A 17,006-nucleotide genomic window follows, 5' to 3' on the forward strand; every position below is an offset into this window, starting at 1 on the left:
AACTCTCTCTCCCTGTCTTAGTTTACACCACCTGAACCAACATATCTCTTAGAATTCTTCAATTAAATAGTATCTCAAGAGTCACTGCATCATTTACATATGAGGAAGATATTTTATTTTACACCAACCTATTGTCAACTGACAAATTAGGGTATTGACCTATAAAACTGATAAAATTATCTGCCGACAGCAATAGAAGCTGTAGGATTACAAGCTGTTTTGCGCCTCAAGCTCTATTTCCAAATCGTATTTTGAGCTGAGAATTAACCAGAAAAAAAGATTCATTCTGAGTATTGGTATTGAGTATCCTGTCAAAACTTGCGAGATTGTCAAGGGTCTTGAACTGACCCAGTGCTTTTCTGAACGGAAGGAAGGGGGTGGGATAAAGCACAATATAAGCAAGACGTACACCTGCAGTACTTAAAGGTTAAGGGGAGAAGAAAAGTAAAGGAGAATAAAACTCCATACTCCTAAATCCTCCTAATAAAGTCATTAAAAGAGTTTATACAAGTTTAATACAAGGGTATTATACAAGGGTTTAGGAAACAACCTTGATTGATTTATTGTCTGAACAGCTACTGGGGCTTGGTCCTTACTTTTAAATCGATTTCTAAATTTCTTCTAATCATGCGAAAACCTCACTTACTTCTCGTGTCTGATGAGTTGCACACTATATAGAGCTACTGTAGCAAGCTGGACCACATATCTGTTGCTCCCTATGTTGAAACCACAGGAGACCTAGTAAATTCTCAAATGTACTTCCTTGCCTGGGAAAGGAACAACCTAAGATTGTCAAAAGGCGTTCCTCTTCATTGCAACACAACAAGCCCTCTTGAGGCGCCGCAGTAGAATTCTTACAAGTCAACAACGGAGTCCAGACATCACCCTGGACACACTATAAATACTGTGCATCAAAGTGCCTTTAGATATCAAAAGACCCCTGTCTTTGGCCTCATGCTGTAATCCAGACAGTAAATAACAGGTACTGTATAATGGAAGAACTGACACAGAAAAAAATAAACTGGGCATTTTATAAAGGCTGAAGGAACCAAAGTTTGCAAAAGCTTGATCTCGGCCTATTTCAGTTTGATGTTGAAATGATGCACTGTAATATTTATGTCTGGCATTTTTCTCCAGAATTTCTTTTTTTTACTTTTTCTTTCAGTTTCTGGGGCTATTTGCAGTCAGGTTGTTGACTATTAGAAACGCAGTACTCATTAGACTGTTAGGCAAAAGAGTTACTGTGGTATTCAAAGTCTTCAGTGTAATAAAGATGAGTAACAAGTTTTCTGAGCTTCAGTTATTTCATTTTTTTCGCCTTACTTTCACTGGAATAGTAGCTGAACTATTCCAGAAAGACTGATTAATCAATTACAGAAGTGTAGAAATGAAGATAGTAAGATTAAGGAAAAGTGGTAGCACTCACAGCAAGTAAACCTCCAATGTCACCCCTCTTAAAAGAAAAAACGAATTTAAAGTCAGAGATCAGTACTCAATGCAATCAGCTGTGTGCCTATTTGAAAAAAACAAAAGAGAATTTTTGCTTTTTATGGATGCCATGTTCAGTTTCTTAAATAATAGTGTGCTTTGCAGTATCTAGGGAAAAAAAGAAAAGCAGCGTGTTTAAAAATCTCTGTGAATCAGAACCCAAATATTTCTCATGGTAAGATTTAAGATTTTCTCATGGGAATCGCATCAGACAAACCATTTACCATACAACTCACAAACAACCTCTTTCAGTGGAGAACACAAGTAGCAGACCACAGGACAGTGTACTTTGGAAGGTAAATATACATTCATTTGTCAATTACTTTGGTTTTTTTTATAGTTACTTCATTTCATGTCAATAATCTTCCAAACAATGTCAACAATTTCAGAAGGTAAGAAAACATATCCTCTGATACACACTTGCTCCATGAAAGCTCTTTTAACAAGTCAAAAGACAACATCTGGCATCTGGCAAACTCTGAAACAGTTTGGTGTACATAACGCAGATCTTACTGGCACACTGATTTTTTTCCCTTGTGTGGTTTTCATTTTAACACGCTGTAGAAAGAATAAATAATGGTCAATTTTGACCACAGAAATCATTTGGAATATTGCCATTCACTGAAACAGTAGCTTTCACACCGGTAGAATTATAAAGCTTAGAGTTGTTTACTCTATAGACAACCTTCCCAAGATGACAATACATCGATGAGTATTTTTTCTGATAAAGCTAGTCAGTCACTACTTCTTACCAATACATTGTTGGACAAATGGAAAGATTAAAACCCCTTGGGTCAGATTATAATGAAAAATACCAATATTCCTTCATTCAGTCAATCATTCCTAACTCCTAAATTGGTGCTACTACTACAGAGGCAGGCAGGTGACTACAGTGCACAGCAGAAGAGAGAGGGGTGGCATCTGTGGTTCTTAGTTGCCATATTCGCCATGCTGCTTCTTCTTGCCCTGGGGCACGGGTCCCAGAGAGAAGGGTGCCTTGATGTTCTGCCTGTCCTTCTCTGCTTCCTCCTCCTCATCATAGCGCTCATCATCCTCGTCCTCCTCATCGCTGTGGTGGGGAGTGGAGTGCAGGGAAGCCGAGGGCGATGGGGGGACTGAGGAAGGCCGAGGGTAGCGGAAACCCTCCGTCTGGAAAGACAGCAAAGCCATCAGCAGGAGAGCAAGAAACCTGCTTGCTTAGAGAACAGCCTGAGGTGACTTCAGGTCAGACACCTGCTGTCAAGAGTAGAGAGCTACACAGAACTTCCACAGCATTCTTCACACTCAGTTTACTTACATGCACTTGTAACAAAACCCAAATTAGAATGTGCCAATACAATACATTCAGTAGTTGGGTTAGATCTTCATGAATGTGAAAGAGAGGTGAAATACGCAGAGGGTATTTGGTGCAGCTCCCGTAGCTGAGAGAATGGCTGCCCAGCCATGACAGCCATACCCCCTCCCCTCCACTAATGCCAGGGATTGAGCCAGGGAGCTGCTGAAAGAGTGCAGATGGGGTGGCGGGAGGGGTCAGAGTGAGGAGTGTAACGGGATACAATCTGGGTGCAGCACTTATACTTGCAGGAGAGTAAGAGCAAGAGCAAAACAAAAGGATGGACTGAAAGTGACAGTAAAAGAGAATCATTAAGTGAGTTTTGTCACAGAATCTCCAATGATCAGTGAGTTACACTATCATGCTGCTACACAAGAGAAGGCTTTATGGCTCATTGTGTGCAGCCTGGTCTTAGGTAGAATACAAAAAACCCGAATCAGAACTCTGAACAGAAATCCCAGTTATGCAATGTTGTACTGTACACATGCAATAAGTTCTTATGGTAACCTAGTGTTAGCTAGCTAGACTGTTCAGTCTAGCAGAAGTACCCAGTAACCTAGCTTAGTAAACAGAAGAACCTTAACATCTGCTCTAGATTTCAAAGAAAGCAAATGCAATTTACAAAGTACAGGAACTATACTCTGAGGCAGAGCAGTTTTAGTTAGCAGATAGGCTATAGAATTCCAGGCATACTGAATTCGGCCCCCCAGGAACACCAGGCAGCACGGTTGTTTAATCTTAATAAAATTTATGAAGATGGAAAGAAGATTCCCTTACGATGAGTGAAGCATGAGCTTCAAATGACAGCAGCAAGTCAAAATTAACACCAAAGTTTTTAACTTACTGTAAGTCAAGGGTTTAATAACAGCACTATCAATAACAACAAAATTACCAACTTTGCACAGCAGTGGCTGGGGGTCTAAGAGCATAACCTCAGTCTTGTCACAGTTTAGTACAGGAAAGGCCGGTTCCATCCATATCATAAAATCAGACAGGCAACTGTGAAGTGGCAAAACTGCAGCAGTAGTAGTTTTCTAAGAATATCTTGGCTTCTTCATCACAACTGTGAAACCTAAGTCCATGATGAAGAATAATTTGACCAGGAGATAAGACATATACTGTCTGCTAAATAGTGAACATCCCAGCACACAACTCTATGGAAGACCCAGAGAACTGGAAAAATAGCACCTTTAAAATACGTAAGATTTACTAAATTGGCAATTATTAGCCAAACAGATAAAGAGACATATCAATCGTTCCCTAAATAATTTCCAAATGTCTGAGTATAATACCAAGCGTGATTACAAGACAAATGTACTACATAGAGAGCCACGCACAGACAGTATTATACACTCTAACAGCATAACAGACAGTAGATGGAAAAAAGGTAATGCATGCAATTCGCTTTTCAAAAGAGTTCAATTTTTGCCGTTGCTTTAACTTGTTCAGCTGTCCCATCATGTTCCTGCACAGTGCACTTCATTCTCATTGATCCTGACAAACAATTTAACAAATGGCTACCTTTCCAGCACCTGTGATACCCCTCAGTACAGACATAAGCTGTCTTTTTTCAAGCATCCCTCGCTCAGAGTCCTACAGGCCTGTACAAGCTCAATCAATAATCTCCACACTAACAGACTATACCTATACCTCCTAGCTGGTCTTTTAAGCTGATTAATTAGCCCAGAGGAGTGGCAAACTGTACACAGAGCCTATCTCAACAGCTCCTTACCCTCACATGTAATTTCACTCCCTCTGACTGCCAATTACTCATTTAGACCTCATTCTGCAGGTTCTCTCAATTAACAGCCAGCTAACCACCATACTGTATGCCTGCATATTTCTTCGTCATTGCACTTCCATCTATTTTCTGACCACTTTATTCAATTCAGGTTTACTGGTGAGCTGGAGCCAATCCCAGCAAGCAACCACCACAAGGGAGGATACACCCTGGGAAGGATGCCCATCCATCGCAGATTAAACGCACACACTCACGCCAAGAGCAATTTTCCTAGGAGCCAATTAACCTGCCAGCATGTCTTTAGACTTGCAGGAAACCAGAGCACCCGGAGAAAACCTACACGATCACAGGGAGAAAATGCATAGCGTTAATATATGCATAAAAACATAACGGCTGTACAAATGAGAGAACTATTCAGTTCTCCTGCCCTGTTTGGTAGTTATTAACTAACTGATCCAAGGATTTCATCTACTGTACATGGTTTTTTTTTAAGGAGGCCAGGGTATAGACTTCAACAACATGGGTGGGTAGCTTGTCCCATACTGAAACAACACTTTAGGGAAAAGTTATTGCTTTTCAAAACACATCTACTGTATATATTCTCCATTTGTGTCCTCTGATAAGAACAGTTAAAGAACATAAAAACCAATTTGTTTTATAGAAACTGAAAACATCACTGACACAACAAATGAAAAAGCTCTACAAGTTCAATTGCATGAAAGCTGGAGACTCATGGCAGAGGGCAGAACTGAAGCTTGGCTGAGAACTGTAGGATGGCAGCATCAAGCAAATGTTAATCTGTCAATTAAACATTCAGAACATGCGTCAAACCTGACAGAAATTCATCCAACACAGAGCAGGTGCGTCATAAAAAAGAAATCTGTCTGCACAATATGGACAACTTGGCTTCTGGGAGACAGGAATCCCATTAACCTTTTCCATCCTAGAATTTGTCAAAATTTCAAAACTAGGAGAGATTAAATCAAAGTTAATGACTGATGTTCTCGCTCTTGTACCATAAAGGAGGCTGGAAGCACATGGATTTAGAGCCACCCACACTGCAAAATAAGCCAGTGAAAATTTATTTGTTTTTCTTTGGTATTGAACTCAATGCTACTGCAGTTCACTGAAAAAAAGGTTAAACTTAAACACAGGGAAATACATATGTTAGAAAGTTCTTTGAATATTACTCCAAAAAAGAAAGAAAAGAAAACAGCGAGAAACAAGTAAAGGCTATCAAATGATGAAAAACAAACCTTTGTGAGATATATGTCTCTAGCCTGGATTCATTATTCTGGCATTTTAAATAGATAACAGCTACTGTACGGTATGTGAAATCTCAGGAGTAAATGAAAGATGGGGATAACATTATCATGAATAGCCACTTTGCCATAAGTGGAAATATTTTTTATAATCCCAATATGATTTGTAATGGAGGCTCATAAATACCTATTAATTGTAATAACATAGGGAGACCATGGCTGTACGTGGACTATAAAGCCCTCTGTAACTCTGCGGGAATTCACCTTCGTGTGTCTCCTTCAGTGTTCTCCAGAAATGGCTGTCCTGGTGACAAATTAAAACTCATCTCAAACCTTCACTGGACTGAGCCGTGACTTCTTGCATGCCTACAACTTCTAATTTTGGAAAGCAGTTTATAATGAAATAATCATCAAATACCCTCGTGTGTATTTACTTTAAAGGGGAACTACAGTCCCAATTTCTCAGACTGGTTATTAAATCTGGGTAACAAAACAATTTCGAATTAAGCATAAAAAATCGTGAACTTTGTGAGAGTACTGTAAGTTGCCAATACGAGCTTCCACGAATTGCAACGAGATGCAGCCCTTCCTGCTCACTAGTCCCCATAATGACTAATGTGATGTGCGAGCAAAGAAATACAAGTTGTACAGCAGACAATTCACCGCAGAAATGTTCCCCGTGATCTGCAGGCAGAGTTACAAGTACATACATAAGTAAATACAAGTAGTATTTTTTGGCAAAACCATCTTGAAATCTAAAGCAATATTTCTTTTGGATTAAAAAAGCTTGTTTGATTACAATGTCATAGGGCTGCACACGTCACCAGTTTTGTTGCCTCTTTTTGAATCACAGAATATGGCACTCCACATACCTGGAAATTGCATCTATTTTGTGATGTAAATGGGAGGTTTAACAAGTTACCGTGTACATTTTGCTTTTACTGCAGTTTGAAATGCACTCATCAATGCTGATTCTTTCTAGCCCCGAAATCTGAAATAGCATTGCAGTTCCCCTTTAAGTTCATTCCCAGCAGAGAATAAGAAAGAATAGAGTGAGGCTACAGCTGAAGCAGACTGGACAGTCATGTGTGAGGAGAGACAACAAGAGCACAAGGAGCTCTTAGCTGAGAGTTAATCCTTTTAATGTTTCAGCATGACCAGTAACTGAAGACAAGCGTGGAAGGGAAAAGTTTTCATAAGCTGGAGTCTTATGAAAACTAACTCTTGTGAGAACTCAACACAAGACACAAGTAGCAAGTGCTACTTTAAAGCAAGTTTTTTTTAAATAAAGGAACAAAGTTCTTGTAGTTCACAGTTACATGAAGAAGAAAATAATCAAATACCACCAGTAAACATTCAGCAGCCTCAAAAGGAAAACTAACAGAAATAAAGGTACTGTAGATACAAGATCCTAGGGGTAATCAAGGGTCTAGCTGTAGTAGGGGAGGAAAGTGTCACCCCTTTCTTGGCCAAAACAACAGGAGGCTGGATCTGACCCCTTCAGAGGGAACTACAAAGGTGCTGCTAGTGAGGGTCAGATGTCTAGTCAGATGGCGTGTAAAGGTCCAATGCCTTTACAAAAAGTAAGCATCTCTCACTGTTGTGTTTGTGACATTTAAAGAATTCCCAGCATGACTGGGTAGGGTTCATTCTCTGGTTCACTCAAACCTTAATGTACCAGCCCCCACGATGGCCTGCAAAGTGCAGTTAACAGCTCTTTCCATTACTTAGGTGCCCTTCAGATAAAGGTGAACAGCTTACAAATAGACATTGTATGACATATTATTATATATCACTCCAGGTGATAGCCTCCAGCTCCCTTAGCCATAAAGCATTCATGAAGTGTGGTGAACAGAAAAAGATGGGAAATTGTTCATGTCAAAACTCAGAGTGATGCCTTAAGTGATAGTCATAATGCATTACACCAATTAGAAAAGAATGAAATACACTAACATGAACTGCAAACTTATCCTTTAAGGCGTAGTAAACAGCTTAACCACTCAGTAATCAAGTTTTCAAGTGCTCAGAATGATGTTCTGGTAGGAGAAGCCTGCATCTATAACAATGATTAATAATCTATAACTGTAATGCCTTAAGAACTAAGATAACTAGCAGGGGTAGAATATTTGATTTATGTGATAAGAAAAATATTTTCTTAAAAAAATAATCTCTTGATGGAATTTTGCCAGACTATTCATAAAACCATGTATGTCGAGCTGGAATCAGCTATTTCTGTCAAAAAGACATAAAGATTAACCGCTATTTGCAAAAATATATGTTTTTTACTTTTTAAAGAAATTATAAACAGGAGGAGGTCATTCAGTCCATCTACTGTAGCTTGCTGGGTAGTCAGATGATTATTTCTACCTTTTGTGTAAAGACAAAACCCTCTTTGTGGAAAAGCATGTAAATTATAAGAATTATACCCAATCATTTTCTTTTTTTAAAAGAAATATATGACTGAAAAATGTCCAGTATTCCAAACGGAAGAAAAACAGGGAAGCACACAAGTTTGCCCACATTCCTCTTCACTTCCTCTTATCCCTGACTCCTTACCTGTGGAGGGGCTGTAGGGTCCATTTTGAACTTGTCTGGGAAAGCTCTGCTCAGGGCAAGGTGGCGGGCATGCATGTAATACTGAAAAACAAAACGCTTGTTAGTGAGGTGTCAGACAAAAAACAAATGCTTGTGAACCTGCATTCTACGAACTCCAGTAACCTCTCTTTGCAATGAAGCAATGAATCGATAAAAATGGTAGACACTGACACAAGCTCCTTGAATCAATACAAAGTGTGCTTCTCTCTCTTTTTTATTTAATCATTTTCTGAAAATTATTTTAAAAACATCTTTTGATGCAATTTTGCTTAAGCAGTTAGATTGAACCACTGGAATCAGACATTTCTGTGTTTATATTTATGAAGCACAGATTAATTACCAAAACAACTATAGTTCTTGACTGTTCTGTGGAGTTGCAGTTAGCATCAGAGGCCTGGCTTGGAGTTTATATAGTACATGTAACTAATAGTGGCACATTTTGGAAATAAAAGTCATTAAGGTTACCTGCCCCCCACTCAAGCACATCTGAGCAAATGTGTACAATCCTTGGTACAGGTGCCTTGCTAAGTGAGTCCGCCTTTTTAGACCTACCAATCAATTTGTGAAGTGACAATTTACCGCAGAAATGCGCCAACACTACACAGGGTCCAGTAGAGTTGGTGAGAAAAAAGGGTTTCAATCCAACATCTGATCAATGAACAAAGTGCAGTTCAATTTTCCAATATATACAGGTGCACAGTTTAAAAAGCCACAATGAGCCAACTAAAAATCTATAAAAAGAGGAACTACTGTTTATTAACAGAAGAACACAAAGTGATATAATCGTGCCCGACATGAGAAAGAAAGAACGCTGGTTGCTACTACCCTGGCTGCACGGGAGCTGACTATGAGAGAAGATTAGAAACTTAGACGTTCTGCTTCAACAATCAGCAGACTAGTCCAGAGAAACCAGGACTCTGGCTTCGTAAAGAAACTAGTCATGTCCTCAAAGGCACAGGGTTACTACACCAGTGCAGCACCGTCGCAGGAACAGGCAGAATATCCCTGAGCAGCAGCCTCTTGACAGTCTGATCATATGTCAAAGCTGACAGGATTTGCTCATGCTCAAGGGGATCATTTCCAATGCTAATTTACAATACGGGAGCTCCATTCAGACGCTGTGTCATAATTCATTTAGTAAATCCGATCATGATTCCCTGTCCCGTAAATGTATTCACATTCTGTGATTTCGTTTGACATTTTTTGTTCACAGTATTTATTAAATGCACTGGGCTGTGTTTCTTTGGTGCATCACTATGTTCCTGTTTAACAGGTGGTAAAAGGTTTTTCTCTGGACGACAGGGCTGAGAGCCCGCTCCTGCTTCTTACCCGGCCCAGGTACCTCCAGTCCAACAGGTCGGACAGCCTCTCGGTACGGTTCCTCTGGATGATGCGCTGGCGCCGGGACTGCTGGCAGAACCCAAACATGAACTGGGTCAGCTGATTGCAGGACCCGTCCGCCGAGCGGAAACGCCTGTCCACAATATAGATCCCTGGAGGAGAAGAAGGAGAAGGAGCCGAATCTTAAAGAGCACTGCAGGAATGGGAAACAGTCAGGAACAGCACATGACAATGGAGGAGGAAAAAAAAAGTGAATGTCATTTCTAGTTATTCTGGGAACCCATATTACAAATAAAAAAGCAAGATTATTAACATTTACTCATTTATTTGGCTGATGCATTTGCACCCATTTACACAGCTGAGTGTTATACTGGAACAATTCAGGTAAACCTCAAGAGTACAACAATACTCAGACAACAGTAGTGTCTCACTTGGGAGCTGAGCCCACAACCTATCAGCTACAAGGCTACTGCTACTGCTAGATATAAACCTAGAAGAGAAGTGTGGAGTAGCAATTAAGTTTCTGGACAGTTTGATCCTCCTTACCATACGCGGCTGGATCGGCAACATGTTCTTGCATGAAGCAGCCAAAGCCAGAGAGATTGGTGGTCACACTGGGGATACCCATCACTGTACATTCACCTTCATAAAACAAACATTCCTATTAGCATCTTTCTAGATCAGGGATTAAAAGCATGGTTGGGCTTAGTTGGTGCCTGGATGGGATACTTTAAAGAAAAACCATTTGGCTACTTTAAGATGGTGCTCTTCCTTCTAGACCAGAACATACAGACCAGTGCTCAGTACAGTGGTGTTGTACGGTGTCTTTTAATTGAGACTTTACCCCACTGTTTGTCCTGGTGTCCTGGTAAAATTCTACTTTAGGCAGTGCTTTATAAATGCAAGCAATTAATATCATGATTAAATATCAAAGGCATAAAGTACGACAAACTGAAAAATGAATGAGAAATGAGTAAAAAAGATGCAAGAAGAGCAAAAGCAGAATGACAGCATAATACAACACATTAAAACCTCACCACTCACAACTTGCAGTTTAACCAAAACAAGTCTCTTTCCTTCACTGCATGCAAGTCAAACATGATTGTGTTTCAATTTAAGGTAATGTTTCAAACAATTATTCAAAGTTCCATTATCAATCATTAACATCAAGCATATAGTTCCTGTGGAAAGGAATGGCAAAATATCTCCATAAACCTCAGGTAAATCCCTTGCCATTAAAAAACCCAAGTCACCATGAATTTTGTAATTCTGTATTTTATCTATTGGAAGTTGTGGGGGTACAATATGTAATATTTTAATGCATTTTAATTGTATGCTATAAGGCAACAAAATAGGACAATTGTGAAAGGGGGTGTAGACTTTAAAAGGCATCTTTTTGGGTTCCCTGAAAATTGGACATTAAATCTTGAAGCATTCATTAACTCCAAAAGTGAATTCATGAAGTTTAGGAAGTAAAGGATTAACTTTTTCAAAAAACAAACCTTTGAGATTAAATGTTTTAAAAGAATATATGGTACTTTTGGTCTAAAGATACAGAAACAGCATATTTACCCTGCCATGTAGGTATCTATGAGGAAAGAATTAGGACACGTTGGATTTGAAGCCATGGCAAACGCAAATCTCAGAGAGATGCAGGGTCTTTTTCTGTATAATGCAAACCCTTAACTTCAATTACTGGGATGTGTGGCCCTCTGGGAAAGGGGCTAGCCAAAGGAGCAAACAATGTCCATTCCCAGCAGTTCCCAGATTACCTGGCGTGTATCCCCAAGGCTCATAGTATGAAGGGAAGACTCCAAGATGGCAGCCGCGCACAAATTCCTCATAGTCCATCGGCAACAGGGGGCTGGTGGAGGAGAGGAACTCTGGGTGGAATACGACCTAAAGAAGAGAAAGCGTCTTAGTGTCACTGTAACACCACTCACTTCAAGGCTAAGACAACAAACAACTAAATTTACTATTGTTCATGAACTTCTATAACAAATTCCTCGTCATGCCCTGAATACTGCAGCAACCTCTCTAGTGGGGCCAATGTATCAATGATCAGAGATAACTGCAACTCTTTGGCATCTACACAGCACATTAAAAGGAAAATCAGTGTTAAGTATCTTTCAGGAGTTAATTAACTTAAAATAATGGCACTTCAAACGTGTTAATTCTTGAGCAACCTCAGCCTCAGAATCAACCAGAAAAAGTGTATAGGACGGAGCAGGATCTTTACCAAACAGTGATCCAAAAACTTGATTTCATTTAATAAGCTGATATCGTCAATCTCAGTGAAACTGCAGAAAGATTTTGAATCTGTGGTTATAATTTACAACCTTATATAAATGTTTTTGTGGTGTTTAAGTTCTTCTGAGCTTTTGTCATGTCAGAGCTTCTCAGTTGATATGATGGTCAATCTACTACCTCTGCTTGCTAACCATCAGATTACAATGTATGAATAAGTGTTAACTTTCCTTACATTAGTATTCGGCTTAATAAAGGAGAACAGCAACTAAATATAAGAAGCCACTTTAATGCTTTATCCTGACTTGTGATGTGTCGTATAACATCAGGAACAAAGCCTACGTGGAAAATTCACTATTTTCTATTACAAAATTTGACAGTGTATTCTAGGTAGTGAAATAATATCTAGACAATTAAATGTGCATTTGAAAAGCAGCAAAACTCTTACTAACTGTAAAGCTATTTCTACAAATACTATCGTTCTCTTAATTCAATAAGCACCTTTCATTCATATACATTGCAAAAACACTATACCATTTTTGCACCATGATACTATAATAAGTTATCAGCATAAGTACATTATAAATATCTTAACCATAGATACATTACAATCACTTTTATAAAACTTTGGTTAATTATTATAAGATGATAAGATTATATATACTGTAACATAGTATAATTAAACCTTACCATGGAAAGTAAGTATGCTATTTAGTAAAATATTAGTGAAATTTATTGTACAGCTTTTCAAGAATCAATGCTCCTACTGTAATTTTGCACTTGTTATCCAGTCATAGAGATAAAGCTGTCTGATATACAAATAAATGGTCAATAACAATAATAATGGTGGCATAATGTGTATTTAAAAGTGATTGTGAATGAGACAATTCTTCATGAATTTGATTTGTGAGAATTTGTGAGTATATACAAATTTAATATACTATTTATTCAGTGGCTTCTTTTAATAATGTGGAGCTGCTTTAGCACAGCTGTCATCGCTGAGTGAAGGTTAGTGACAACATTTAGAATTTGATTCTATTTCATGTAAGCATCCTCCACATGGAGATAAGATAGAAACTCCACAACGCTAATTTAAGCATGCTAGTTTAGGATTCTGCATAGCATGGCCAAAAGTAACCCTCTCCACATGGTGAGCTGTTATTTTCTGCAAATTATGTCGACAGCCATAATTCTGTCATAACATCCGTTTGCTCATGTTTTTGCTCTGTGGTGCAGAGGGGGGCGCTGTACCTTGACTCGGTCCGTGCGGCTGTTGAAGAGACCGATGCGACGGATGTTGCTGAGAATGGGATCCGCGCTGTCATCTAACATGTTGTGCGTGGTCACTGGGGGAAGACTCTGGCGCTGAAAAAGGCCCGGCAAACCACAATTACCACCAGCAACGTACTTACTGTATGTCCTCGCAGTGAGGGAACGGCTGAAGCACTCATAAACTGACGACCCTTCTTCCCCCCGTCCTGCTAGCGAGTCTTTAAAACATTGATCAAACACCGATGGGTGTGCTCCTCCTGGAAACGTATCTACTGGGCATGAATGATTGGGGTGGAAAAGAACTCTGAATTGAAGCTGGAAAATGAAATGCTAAGACTTGTGAACACATGGGGAGATGATGTTGAAAAAGGAAAAGGGACGTGTTGTTTAGACTTATCCGACTCTTTACGAAACAATGCACATTACCGCTTAAAACCAGAGAAAAGAGGTGCAATCTCTGGTCAAAAAGAGGGGAGTGTGATTTTGAGAGGGTAAGATGGAGTGACTCATTATATCTGTAGTAGGCACCAAATAAATCTTCAAGGATATTCAATGTGAAGTTTTTTTAAATTCATAGAGACAGTGAAGTCAGGCTGCACTGTTTGAACTCTTTAGACACACTTTTAAGAAAAGACAGAAGAGATCGTTTGTTTTGTTTTTTAATACATTGGGAGGTGTAATGAATTCACACTGTCACAGATAATGCATTAAAATATGTGCATGGACTGGCAAACGAGTCTTTCAACTAATGTGAATCAGACAAAGAAAGCACCATGTGGGCTTTTGTTTCTGGTGTTTTTATGTGTTTACGGACTGGTACTAAACCTCAATTACTTTAGTAGGAAATCATGAAGGTCATCACAACAGCAAGTAAATATTGTTCATTTCCATACTATGGGATTAATACACTTAATTTAGTTGCAAAAACAGGATCCCAACATTGTTCATTAATAGAATGTGAGAGACCATTAGTCAATGAACCCAATAAAACCATTGCTAATGGCCTTTTGAACAGAAAATTGATCAAAGAGATGATTCATGGATGGACAATGAACTAATAATAATTCGTGTTAATTAATATTCATTCACTTGAATTCTGAAAAGACTGTTTCAAAGTCCGCTCCCTGGAAATGTAGGTTCATGCGTCAGAACGTGTCACATGGGTTTTCTTCTCGGCTGAAATCAGGGTTTTTATTTTCTCGATTGTTAGCTCAACTCCTCAGAAAAGCTTGTACACAAAAAGCACTCTTCTTTAATGGGCTGCAGCAGTGTTGAAGGTGTGGATGACCCTTTTAGCTAAGGGACTTTAAAATGAAAGTTGTTTGTTTTTTTTTAACCACAGCTTCCAATTTGTACAGGTCATGAATGATCCCATTATTCAAAAGTTTGTGCTGTATTCAAATGTATCACTATTATTTTTAACAGGCAAGAAGTAAGTGTCTGAACCAAAACATTCAGGAATTTTTTAAACTTTGATATGTGCCATTCATTTGAAATATCATTTATAGAAGCTTTATTTAAGTTTTGGACACATTAAATAATTATAGCATTCTCTGTAGTTTTACAAGAAGTTATAAAAGCCCAAAAGCTGTCTGAACCAAATAAGGGGAAGCCCCAAATAAAATAAAACAGCACTCCAAAAGATGCACTGACTCCTAATTTTTAACACCCTTTTTACCATTGGTGTGGTTTGCAATAGCCAAGGTTTAAATGTAGAATGGTGGATAGTCTGTTAGAATTTGCTCCTGTGCCTCTTTTGGCGATGCTAAGGTTCATGATTGTGTTCTTGTTTCATATCATCTTAATTACTGCACTGATTTTTAAAATTAAACTCCCTCCATATTCCAAGACAATTTTCCTGGTGGTACAAAAATACAATTGTAACTGGCACCGAATGACACATTCGGACTTCATGCCTGGCGACCCATGTGGTTTTGAATTATGCTCAAGACTCTGCCCCTAGCCAAAGATAAATCCTACACCACTACCCCTGATTACACCTGATCACCGGTGCCCACAGTTTCTACGGAACAACTGACACCCCCTGCTTGTAAACTGGAAGTAATAAATCTAAGGAAGCAATGTCTAAAGATCTAAAGATTGGCCTCCTTAGTACAATTAATAATAATGATTTCTTACACTTATATAGCGCTTTTCTGGACACTCCACTCAAAGCACTTTACAGGTAATGGGGACTCCTCTCCACCACCAGCAATGTGCAGCCCCACCTGGATGATGCGACAGCAGCCATAGTGCGCCAGTACACTCACTACACATCAGCTATTAGTGTGGAGGAGAGCAGAGTAATGAAGCCAATTTATAGATGGGGATTATTAGGGGGCCACGATTGGTAAGGGCCAATGGAAAATTAGTATGTTTAACTTTCAGTCCAGAACTGATATTTTAAAATGGAGAACCACTTAAACTGTCTCTATATCACCCGGCAACTCACAACTGGCAACCCACTGAAATTAAGCAGGTGTGAGCCTGGTCAGTACCTGGAGGGGAGACCTCCTGGGAAAGCTAATTTTGCTGCTGGAAGAGGTGTTAGTGGGGCCAGTAGGGGGCACTCACTCTACAGTCTGTGAGAGTCCTAATGCCCCCAGTATAGTGATGGGGACACTATAAAAAAAGGTGCCGTCCTTCGAATGAGATGTAAAACTGAGACCGACTTCCCATTATCTGTAATGCACTTTCAGTGGGGTGTCCAGTAAGTGGAGTGGAGCTTTGTAAGTGTAAGAATTACTGTAACCTAAAAGTCTTGTTTTCTGTCAGTTTCCCTGGCTCTGATTGCTTTGTTTTAACAGTACAGTAACCTAAACTGCTCCTTTCAGACTTGGATGACTTAATGTAGCTCAAAGCCGTTCTTAAGTCTGACTGAAATGTTGTTCAAAACTGTTAACCTTGTCTAAGAAAACAAACGTTTTGTATCAAGGCTAGAAATCTGAATTCTGAAAGAACAGAATTGCGAGCTTCTTGAATTTTATTTTGTTTAATATTAAGCATCCATTGTGAGTTGTTCATTTTATACTGTAACAACAATATGCCTTTTATAAAGCAACTTGAGATGGTGCTCACCATTAAAGGACCACAAAACAAAGCTGGATGGAGGCTAAAACGGTTGCACTGCTTCAGAGGTAGAGAAACTGCCTATTAGTAAAAAAAAATAATTCCCCCCAAAAAACAAAGTGCTTCCCAATGATGTTTCTTAATGTAATTTTTGCTCTTAGACTTTGGATCTAAAAATTATAAATAATTGCAAAGTTACCATGTAATGTGGTTACAGCCGACAAATTCCAGAGCAGCTTCAGGACAAACACTAATGAATTGTGGCTTCCTCTTTACTTACATTACTGTATCCAAACATCTGCAGTTTAGACACAGTATAACAAGGGATCCTGGATTCTTACCCTACCTGTGTTGCATAGATAGCTCTCTTCATGATGGTCATATCATCCCTATCCAGAATCTTCGTCATGTCCGGAATTTCTCCCCTGAAAAAAAAAAAAAACTTTCTTTACCAAAATGCTGATTAATAGAAAGTGAACGTGAGGATTTACGCAAGACAAGACGTAAATGGCACTGGTTCTGAGTGGTACCTTGCATTTGTCACCTTAGGTCACTTGTCCAAAGTGATGATTCAGCTGGTGACCACCTCCTGTAACCTCCCTCATTATCTTCAGTCTTTGTCTCATAATTGGTGTACAGAAGGTGGGGGTGAGTTGTA

At 39.1% G+C, this 17,006-nt stretch overlaps 1 protein-coding gene across 2 annotated transcripts in view; it reads right to left on the reverse strand.

The window, feature by feature from the left end:
* Positions 1–89: 89 nt before the first annotated feature.
* The window catches only part of gys2 (glycogen synthase 2), a 37,853-nt gene continuing 20,936 nt past the window's right edge, over positions 90–17,006 (reverse strand). The window contains exons 10-16 of one of the 2 annotated variants that reach the window (XM_006633193.3): positions 16,695–16,773; positions 13,259–13,372; positions 11,533–11,659; positions 10,307–10,402; positions 9,749–9,912; positions 8,381–8,461; positions 90–2,637 (exon numbers count right to left, since the gene is read on the reverse strand). In XM_006633193.3, coding sequence (XP_006633256.2) covers positions 2,419–2,637; positions 8,381–8,461; positions 9,749–9,912; positions 10,307–10,402; positions 11,533–11,659; positions 13,259–13,372; positions 16,695–16,773 — 880 coding nt within the window. In that variant the 3' untranslated portion in view covers positions 90–2,418. The remainder of the gene's footprint in view (positions 2,638–8,380; positions 8,462–9,748; positions 9,913–10,306; positions 10,403–11,532; positions 11,660–13,258; positions 13,373–16,694; positions 16,774–17,006) is intronic. The other variant, XM_015352091.2, reaches the window with a different exon arrangement.

The sequence above is a fragment of the Lepisosteus oculatus genome, chromosome 7, assembly GCF_040954835.1.
Source record: "Lepisosteus oculatus isolate fLepOcu1 chromosome 7, fLepOcu1.hap2, whole genome shotgun sequence".
NCBI classification, from domain to species: Eukaryota; Metazoa; Chordata; class Actinopteri; order Semionotiformes; family Lepisosteidae; genus Lepisosteus; species Lepisosteus oculatus.